The sequence below is a fragment of the Macadamia integrifolia genome, chromosome 12 (assembly GCF_013358625.1).
Source record: "Macadamia integrifolia cultivar HAES 741 chromosome 12, SCU_Mint_v3, whole genome shotgun sequence".
Lineage (NCBI taxonomy): Eukaryota > Viridiplantae > Streptophyta > Magnoliopsida > Proteales > Proteaceae > Macadamia > Macadamia integrifolia.
The window spans coordinates 20,441,327-20,452,372 of NC_056568.1; the positions used below are offsets into that span (position 1 = coordinate 20,441,327).

Below are 11,046 nucleotides of genomic sequence, written 5' to 3' on the forward strand. Positions count from 1 at the left end.
CCAAGGATGCCTAGACATTAATTCTGTATTCTTTTATTTCTTAATTTTATTTTATTGATATTTAGAAAATAAAAAATAAAAAACATTGACTACTATAATACTATTATTAGCTATGTTAATTTGCATTCAAATATGGAAACACAATGATAATACAATAATTTTTGTCCTCGCATCCAAGGGCTGGCAGTTTGAATGAAGTTTCTCTTTATATGAAAATCGTCTACAATCGTTGCATTAGTGCAATGAACATCAGGTGGCTGGGAACCCCTTAAAACATGTGCCTAGATGCTATCAGCGTCCGATGCTCATTGCACTTCATCGTTTTTTTTTTTCGCTAAAGGGTCATGTATATTAAGAGACGAAAGGGGAAAAATAAAAAACTGTACAAAGAGGATCCATAATAAGAAGATCCAAAAAAAAAAACAAAAAACTATCACACAACCTAGGACCCACCTCCACCTACGGCATTGCCATCAGCAGAAAGATAGGTGCTAGGCATAAAAAATAAAATGAAAGCTAATAAAATCTGAAGCGCAATCTGCCCATCGCATCCTCAGCCAAAACCTCAAGCACCTCAGGAAGCCACGCCACTACTGATGAAAACGCTTCCTTCTTAGCTGCCATCTGTGCCAGGAAGTCTGCTATAGGATTTGCCTCCCGATAGTAATGAGTGATTTTCCATCTTATACCACTGAGATAAGAAATAAGGGAAGACCACCTTTGCCAAACAAACCACGGGACAGAACCCCTTTGAACTATGAGCACCACAGCGCCCAAATCACATTCGATCCACAGAGATGCACAATTCATCTCTCTTGCTCTCTCAATTCCTTCAATTAAAGTCTGAAATTCAGCTTGGAAATTCGAAGCTATTCCTAAAAAGGAGCTATAAATCGATACAATCTGGCACTTATTGTCCCTTATAATGCCACCTGCTCCTGCATTCCCTGGATTACCCAAGGACGAGCCATCACAATTTAGCTTCCACCAACCATCCATCGGAGGCAGCCAGAAAATTTCTCGCACCCCTTTAATCTTCCTTCTTGGAACCTCAATATTCAGCTTCAAGCATCTCTCAAAATCTAGGCGAGATTTAATTCTATCACTCTTTCCTGGGCCACGTCTTCTAACCTCCTCCATTATTGTATGAAAGACTTGACCATAAGATCGATGAAGTCCCCTAAATCTCCTTGAGTTCCTTTCCATCCAAATAAAGTATGGAACTAGAATCAAACCTGCCATCCACATTTGAGACAGACCAATGGCGTTGGATTTTTGAGTCCACCATGAAACATGCACTGAAAAATCTTCCCCCTGATAGGGCCAATGAAATCCAAAGACTTCAGCAAACGCCCTCCAAATGTAGACAACTCCATCACATTCCAAGAACAAATGATTTACAGACTCCTCAGCCTTATTGCACACCTCGCACCTAGAAGAGAGCGGCACTCCTTTTCTTTTTACCTTGTCATCACAAGGAAGCTTCCCATGCATGAGTCTCCATCCAAACACCGATTGGCGGGGGATAAAATCCGAGCCCCACACTACTTTTGCCTAGCCCACTTTAGGAGAAACCTTTCTCAGTGCTTCCCAGGCCGATTTAGTGGAGAAAGATCCTGAGGATAGAGACCAGCAGCATCGGTCTTTCTGACCCCGCGGCAAAGATATATTCCCTATAGCATTGAATATATCATGTAAAATTTCAGACTGAATAGGAGGAAAACACCACTTCATCACTTACTGCAGAGGATGTGGATTCTTTGTCTTTGCTATCATTTGTTGTCCGTGCGAGAAAAAAAGAATAAAACATTCGAAAAATGCAAGGGAATTATATTTCGAAGAATTGTTTTTATATGGGATTTTTCTTGATGGATTGAGTATGCATGTCTGGCTAATAACTTCATGTGACATGTCTTTATTTATTAATTATTTATTTAATTTCAGGGATAATTAGAGAACAGAATTCTATTCAAACTTGGAAGACATAATAAGCAAGCTAAACAAAGTTCATTATTTATCTTTAAATTAGTATAAGCAGTAACATGTAATCACAAACAAGAAAACTGCAAGATAATCTAATCTTCAAATGCTGCTCAAGTTAGAGTCTTTGTCCAGATCACTTCATTCTCATTTATCCAATGACAAACTTCAATTAGGCCAGGGCCAAAACCCAACAACTTAAAAGCAAGATGGTATGAATTCCACGTTGATGTGTCATAGTGGCATACCATGATCACATGATTCACTTTCTTCATAGCATGTATATCAATTGCATATATTTTTACTTTCGGTAAAATATGGCAATAATAGACTTGAAATGAGAATGGCAAACTATGACATAAGGCTGGCGGTTCAGACAGGTTTCCATATACGAGTTTTACGGCTCTAATTGTGACATTCTCATAAGACCCTTCAACACTCTTAGTACTCCATACATTTACATGGTGCCCTAATTTCTCAACAACGAAATCAATGAGATCCTCGGCGGAAGTTGCACAAGTGCATTGTTCACCTCGAAGGGGGCTCTTGTCACAAATCTTGAGGGTATCTTGAATATACCCATCCATGTTTGATTCATCTATCACACCAAAAAAGTTCTTCAACTCCTTGATCTGGGCAAAGGAAAATGGGATTTTTAATGCTAGAGATCGCGGCAAGAATGAATTATATGACATTGGGTCCCTTAGATCAGGGATAGGGATGAAACCTCCCTCTTTCACCATGGATTCCCGGAAAAATTGCAATCCGCCTTGGCTGGAAGCCGATGAGGGTATTTCATTTGGAAGATTGCCGCCATCATATTTTAGTTTGGCATCATTCCAAGGGACTATTGGTGGTAGGGTTGTGTCATTTGTTGTCATCTTCACCAGTGCATTTGTAGAACAAGCAACGTTAGCCTGCTTACAAAATAAATGCAAGTGGGAAAACAATTTGTTCTCTTCCATAAGTTTCAAAAATACTGCCACCTGATGGAGGTTTAATGGAGAAGCCTTTGCAGCTAACCAATGTGGAGGGTGTGGAAGACCAATATGCTCTTTCCAGTATTGTGAAAAGGCATTTTCAGCTTGAGAATGCTGCAATTTCATAGTGAAATAATAAAAAAATAAGAAATATAAAATGGGAAGATGCAATAGCCACTTTGAAATGAATGGAAAATAGAAAAGCTTCATATATATCTTACACTAAAGTATGTTACTATCAAAAGTCCAAGCAATAGAATTGGATTCTTCATGGTGGAACTCAAATAGAGAACAAAATGGATCAGGTCTGTGACTTTTTGGGAGTGAGTTGCGTTTGTTCCATGGAGAGGGATTTTGAATTTATACAGAAGGGAATTTTTTTATAAGATCAACAAATAGGCAAAAGGTTTTGTGCACTACCTCAGGATGCACGACTATGTACACAACTATTGGTTGGGGGATGAGAGTCTACGGTGCATCCCTTCACCCCCATCCGACGACTGTATGCATGGTCATGCACCACTAATCAAGTATTGATATCGGATAGCTTGGATCAGTTGATCCATACTGGTATTGGCTAAGACCGTCATCAATACCTGGCTTATCTAGGATCAAGTATTGGTATTGGAACAGGGGTAAAATCATTAAAAAAAAAAATCTTTCTTTTATGTAAATAAGGTAAAATTGACTGATCTAATCTACAAAGATCGATATCAATCCAATACCCAAAAACTAAATCCTTGTTGACAACTCAACTTTGATAAAATTGGAGCAACCAATGAAAATGCAAGGGGTACAAACACTATCATGGTGACCAATTCAATAGAGATAGATCCTGAAATTTGATTTTTACATGTGGCTAATTCAAGTGCGACCTTCCTGTCCAAACAATCAATTTCAATAGAGGAGCCCTCCAAATAGTAGTAATTAGGTGGATTTGACTAAAAGAACTATCAATTTTTTATTTTTTTTTTAATTAAGAGCTATTGAGTGTAATCCCCTTGAACTTTCACTTGTTTCCATATGACTTTTTCAATCACGTAAGACTTAAATTTTTGTTATAAGTAGGCCTCACTATATAGGTAAGATAATGTATGGTAATGGCATGGCCTTATCCTTCCCCAAGGCATCTCAACTCTGTGTTAACTCTACCTATAACAAATTCACATTTTACTCCAACTATTGAAGCCCCTATGCACTCAAGAAAAGGCATTTATTGTCAAAAAAATAGCTAAGGAATAATTATTTTTATAATTGCACTCATTTAAACAGCAACATATGCCATAAATAATCCAAAATGATGTGAACTCCACAAGTATATCCAGTCAAAATGGTAATTGCAGACGAAAGGAAGAAAATGAGAATAAGAATAGCACATTCAAAGAATAGGACACATACCTTCCCCTTTTCAATTCTTATGTAGATCACTTAATTCCTCTAGCTTTCATAATTTATCAAAAATTGGGATGTTAGAAATTTTCTAAAACAAAGACACATCAACCAAAAGTTGATGTCCTAAAGTTTTATCTAATTAAGAATATATCTTTTTTATGAAGAACCTAGACCATACGTTTTTTTTAGATCAGAATATCCTCTAACACGGTTGGCCTGCGGAACAATTTAGTTCAAATTACCACTCTAGGAACCAATTTTGAGATTTTAGGTTCAGAATGCATGATTATAGAAGGCAAACTTTGAGAGGTTGGGTAACCTTAAAATGTAATAATGAGAAGAATTGGGGTAAGAACAATACAGGCATAAAAAAGAAAACAAAGTTTTCATTCGGAGAATATAAATTAAGCTATATCTAATGTAGCAACATGTCAGATTTCTATTTTAGAAGCTTTATGGAATTAGTGTTTTGACTGACAGGCTTTAAGAGTGAATCTCTAGATTGGCGCCAAGTTTTTCCACATAGAAGGGTGATCTGAAAATTCCAACTACATGGATATTTAGAAAAATGGTTTAGGATTCGCCAAATGTTAAATTTTAATCTCAGATTCAATCATATTCCTCCCATGTTTTGGCATTTTAATATATATTTTCACATGTCCATTGCTTTTTTAAAATTTTCTTTTTAATTGAATTTTCAAAACTTCAATTTGCCACTAAGCCAACTTGACATGTGAATAAGGCTTGAGATCTACTTATCCACAAATTTATGCTTTGTCCAATGTGCGATGTAGTAGATATTTGTAATGGTCTAAAGATACTACTGGACTACTAAAAATTCTCCCAATGCTTATGAACCTACATGAAGAAAATGATTTTTTTTTCTCCTCTCATCTTCTTTTTACGCTTGGTACTTTAATTGAATACCAATGCCAGGACAAAATTATTACAACCAGCCTACATTTTTCACACTATCTTCTGCCAACAAATTTTGGCATTCTAAAAAATAGGAATACACCTTAGTATAATGTAGCCTGCTTAAATTTGAACATTCAAAAATTAAGCTTTCAAAAACTAGGAATTACATCTTTGAGTATACTCCTTAACAAGCTTTGCAAATGACGAAGATTTATTCTGCAGTAATTTGGCTGGAGAATCATATTCCAGTACACGGCCTGCTTAATACAAGAAATTATATCAATCTATTAAACAAGCACTAGAAAATAATGAGAAGATGTATTACCAAAATCAACCAAACCTTAGATACTAACCATCATCGAGAAGGAGGACCTTATGGACATCAAGAATTGATGTTATCCTATGTGCAATTGTGATTACAGTAGACCCTGAGAAGTATTGACTAAGGGTTTGCTGAACTAGATAGTCAGTTGCAGTATCCACTGATGCAGTAGCTTCATCGAGTACTAAAACTTTGCTCCTTTTGAGTAATACTCGCCCTAAACAGATTAGTTGCCTTTGACCCATGCTCCAATTCTCTCCATTTTCAGTAACTGTGACAACCACCATATGCTATTCACGATTTCATTTTCATTAAATCTTATTCCCCTGCTTTTTGCTCGGGAACTAGGAGGTTGGATTGCCTAGAAGTTAGATATATCATATATTAAGATATTTGCAAGGATTTTTACACTTGTTGATGGATGAATTAAGTGTTGTGCGACTTCAATATAAAGTAGATATAGTGAGAAGAAACAAACCTGTAGAAGCAAGCTTCCCTTCTTTCTTTCGAACTTCATCACCAAGTTTGATTCTATCTAAAGCCTAAGAAAACCAAAGCCCATGTCAACTTACCACATTGCTTTATTATTCAAGATGACATAGAAATGACGATCATCAAAGATGAGCTTAAGTAAAAGATGAAAGGAACAAGCAAAGAGGTGCTAAGTGGAAATGGAAATCAGGATAATAAAAAATGGTGCACTTCTCAAGTCCCAATGAACGGAATCTCTTAGGCTAATCTTGACCAAAAGACGATCAAATTCATTTATTGAAATGACTTCAATATCTCAGGGGGCAGGGATTTACAAAATTACATAAAGAAATGAAAATTTGTTGTGTGTGAATCATCAATGGAAAAAAAAAAAAAAAAATCTGCATTCATGCTATCTTTGACACTGTTTAAAGATTTCATCAAATGAAAAACAAATTCCTACCTCCCAAATCTGTTCATCAGGGTACTCTTCAAGCGGGTCAAGATTGCTTCTTAGAGTCCCCTCAAACATTGCTGGGTCTTGTGGAATGATGCTCAATCTTGACCGCAAATCATGAAGGCCAATCTTAGAGATGTTGATACCATCAATCCAAATTTGACCAGCTACCGGTTCAAGTGCACGAAAAAGAGTTTGCACAAGAGTTGATTTACCACTTCCTGTTCGTCCAACAATGCCAATTTTCATCCCTCCATGGAATGTGCATGTGAGTCCTCGCAAAACAAGAGGAAGGTGTGGGGCATACCGAACCTATATACATTATTAAATAATCAAATTATAAAGCTTAGTAGAATTCCATAAGTGCAGAGAGAATTGTCTAACAACATTAGACTTTAGAGGGTCTATTCCATAAAATGATGAAATAAGTAAGGAGCTAAAGAGTTGAAGAATCTAGATTGAGAGATTACCTCTAGATGAACAATATCAACTTTCCCTTGTATTGGCCATTCCTGACCTGGATTATTTTCTTCTACTAATAATGGTGGCTCACTAGGGATGCAGGCATACTGTAGTATTCTCTCAATGGATATGAAGTTAGTCTCAAGTTGGTTAAGATCCCATAGAACCCCATGCAGACTGAAACTAAGCCCGTATGTTATTGCTAAACCCATAACACCTTTAAGAGAGAAAATAAAATAAATTGAAAATCATTCTTTCATGTAACCAATCATGCATCGTTGCCCCAAAGGATGATTTTATTAAGATTCAAGTTCAGCACTTTACCAGGATTGAGTATTCCTTTTGGTAGTGAGATCAAGAAAACCAAAGAGACAGCATATGTGATGGATGCCAAAACATCCATACGGATACATAACCACTCCATTGCACCTGAAAAATGAAATTTGGGTCGAGAATACCCATCCACCAACTTGAGATTTGTGTCCATAAACCTCTCTTCTTGATTGAAACACCTAATTGTTGTTGAACCTAAACTAGATTCAGAAAAATGTTGTACAATTGGAGCCTGGCATACTCCGAATAAGCGTGAGAGTTCACGTGCTGCAGATTTATAATATTGCTACAAGACAAGATTAAAAAGGAAAAAAAAAAAGGTACAATTAGAAATATTTATAATGAATGTGTATAGTTAATGAGAAAATAAATTTTTTTTTTATCAGAGATTTGTTAATGTAAGTTACTTGCATTAAATGGTTGATAGTAGCACCAACAGTATAGATCAAATGGTGGGTTATACAATGAGATTGTTCAGAACTTGAAACATAACTATTTTCATAATTTTTTAATAATTATCATTTGAAACAATTTCCATGATCGACAGATCAAATAAGGGGGGCATCTAATTCAACTACATTGAGCGATCAAATGAAAAATATAACTATTGAAAACTTAGGAGATGGTCTAGATAGATCACATGTAAAATTTCAGACCCAAATTCAATTGTTACCCCTTGTAATAACATTACATACCCTCTAATGTCCATGCAACCCCTATGCTAGGCCGTTACACCCATGTCAAATCCATAACATTTTTAATGATCTCTTTCCGCATATAGCCAATCCACTTTGACTAAAACTTGAGATATGAATAGGGAGCTTCGAGATCCACAATCCACAAATTTCCTCCCAATCCGATTTTTCATGTGGAAAAAATAAGCACCCAACCACGGCTTAGTTATGTGAATCATAAGATTGAAAAACATTCTCCATTTATTAATTGTTAACTACTTCTGTTAACTATCAACTTATTTTTAGTTCGAGCTCCAATTGACGAATCTGCAAACAGATTTAATATATCATATTATATATATTTTTTCAAACACATCAAAAATATTTTATGCATATTAAAAATCGCAACCATGGCCTTAGGTGCACTTTTTACTTTGACAGCAATGGCTTTGTTGGGTCCATTCTTTTCAAAAAAAATTTAGTATGCAAAAGACTAGTGGTTTGTATCAATTTACATGAAAATGTGTGGTTGGAAAATGAATTTTTTTTTCATGTTTTCTTTATAAATTCAAGAAGAATATTAAGGTGTAGATCACCACTTTTAGACCCAAACGTATATGCATCTACCATTAAATTAAATTTGGTGTGAATAAAGAACATGGGGAGGGAAAAGGTACACCGATCGCTTCAAGAAAACCAGTGGCGGCAGTCACATGGGAGGGTTGGACAAGAGAGGTTAGGGGGTCTTTTCATTAGAAGGGGGAGGGAGATAGACACAGATTTTTCCCCAAGAAATTTAAAATTTTATTGATCAAACAAAACTTTAACTAACTTGTATTATGGCTTGTTAAACATGGGAAAAATACAGCTAAACTTGATTTGAAATATTATTCAAAAGAAGTGGAAGTGGGTATAGAATTACCTGGTACCAAAAACATGCCACAATCATTGGGATAAAAATTATTAACATTTTCACGCAACCTGTGACATTACTATAGCAGTTCCCAGAAATCCTATAATCGAGATAAGAAATTGTTCAACTTGATGTGGAATAAAGGTGTCAACTGTACTTTGATCTATCGATACCTGTATATAAAAAATAGAGTTTATTTAAAATTTAGAAATTATCTAAAATTTTATGATGATCAAATAAAATTGTTTGATTCGCAAGAATAAAGAAGCATATTTACTAACCCGATTTAGAATCCTTCCACTTGGAGTAGAATCAAAAAATGATTGAGGAGCTCGAAAAATACAAAAATGCATTTTACTAAAGAGCAAAGTGGCTGCCTTGTACCCAGTAGTTACAATGAGTGTAGATCTTATAAGAGCACAAAAAGAACTTCCAAGAATCAAAGCAACGTAGACAAAGATGCGAGTGAATCTTCTAAAATGAGGTTGCATATCCTCTGAAACAGGAGTAGCCAACACCATCCAATAACTACTAACGATTTGGAGAAACTCAACAAGCATTTGTGCCAGTAATATGAATGGTACAAAAACCCCTTTATATGCAGCAGTAATATACTTCCAATAGATTGAAAGACTAATTCCATCCTTTTCTCTTATTTCTTCTTGAACAAGTTGCCCTTGTGGCTCATCCAATTTTTCTGTTTTACAATATTTGGCTTCTCTTTTCTCATCATCTTGCATAAACTTCTCGTTACACATAATATCACCATCCTTCTCACCATTAATTAAATTATTCAAAGTAGCCCCATATTCGACAGAATTAAGGTCTGTCAAAGCTTTCTTATGTGCAACGACTAATTTCATAAAGTCATTTCCTGAACTAAGAATTTCTTCGTACTTCCCTGCTTGAGCAATCTTTCCATCTCTCATAACCTGCTAACAAAAGAAGGAAAATAATTACTATAAAAAAAAAAAAATTGAGGAACTTAAATTTGAGAAAGAATGATGGAATATTCTTACCAAGATAAAATCAGCAGAAGGTAAAAACTCTATTTGGTGGGTAACATAAATTACTGTTTTTGAACCCAAAATTCTCAGTATACACTCCTGCCACAAAAGTTAAATGTTTACATTTAGGCATTTAAAAGGAATTTTAAGTTTCTTAAAACGACCACATAGTCATACATATTAATATAATTTGTTTTCGTGATGATAACGACTTCAATCAAAAGGTTTTATGCAAGAACTTGCATCGTATATTATCACATATTTGTTTATCTTTTTTTTTATTATTATTTTTTAGATAGTCAATGTGATTCCATTTTTCTTAAATCAAACTCAATTTTTTGGTAAGAAAAAGCATTATCTAATAATGAGATGTTAGCTTCAATACAAGCCAATTTTATCAAAAAGCGCATACCTTAAATAGATGAGTTCCTGTGTGAGCATCCACAGCACTAAAAGGATCATCAAGGATATAAATATCAGCATCATAGTACAAAGCACGAGCAATTTGGATTCTTTGCTTTTGCCCGCCACTTAGGTTGATCCCCCTCTCCCCTATGATAGTTTGGTCCCCAAAGGCATATAATTCTAGGTCCTTCTTCAATGAACATGCTTCAAGGATCTTGTTGTACCTTTCTTCGTCCATTTTCTTACCAAATAATATATTGTCTATTATCTTGCCACTTTGTATCCAAGGTGATTGTGCAACATAAGCCTTCGTTCCATTCAACTTAATAGATCCAGATATCTTTGGCACTTCTCCTAATATGCTAGATAGTAGGCTCGACTTTCCTGATCCAACAGAACCACAAATAGCCACTCGCATACCATGGTACACTCGAAAATTAATATCTTTTTATATTTTCAAAACACTTCTTACCAGAATCCTCTAGTGCATCTACAGAAAATCTCCCAAAAGAACAAGATTAGAAGACTGAAGATATCCATAGAAAGAAGAATCTCTTCACCAGCAAAAAGAAGAATCTCTTCACCAGCAAAAAGAAGAATCTCTTCACCAGAAAAAAGAAACTTCTCCACTAGAAGACCCTTTTTGGAAAAACAGAGTGTCTGGCCGACACTTGTGGATATGTCCAAAAAGGTGGGCCACATATGTTTGAAAAAGATACCAACTTTTAAAAA

At 35.4% G+C, this 11,046-nt stretch overlaps 1 protein-coding gene and 1 pseudogene across 1 annotated transcript; both read right to left on the reverse strand.

Annotated features, from left to right (window-relative positions):
• Positions 1–1,950: 1,950 nt before the first annotated feature.
• Positions 1,951–3,290, reverse strand: LOC122094708 (polygalacturonase-1 non-catalytic subunit beta-like). The gene is made up of 2 exons (XM_042665311.1): positions 3,182–3,290; positions 1,951–3,074 (listed from the first exon to the last, which is right to left on the reverse strand). The coding sequence occupies exons 1-2, from the start codon at positions 3,230–3,232 to the stop codon at positions 2,094–2,096; spliced, it is 1,032 nt and encodes a 343-aa protein (XP_042521245.1). The 5' UTR covers positions 3,233–3,290; the 3' UTR covers positions 1,951–2,093.
• A 2,136-nt stretch (positions 3,291–5,426) lies between these two features.
• Positions 5,427–11,046, reverse strand: part of LOC122094786 — a 12,882-nt pseudogene continuing 7,262 nt past the window's right edge.

Excerpts from the sequence above, each read along its gene's own strand:
- LOC122094708 (XM_042665311.1), bottom strand. The coding sequence starts at position 3,232 with ATGAAGAATCCAATTCTATTGCTTGGACTTTTGATAGTAACATACTTT. Across the intron at positions 3,075-3,181 it reads TGATAGTAACATACTTTAGT|CATTCTCAAGCTGAAAATGC; the intron begins GTAAGATATATA and ends ATGAAATTGCAG.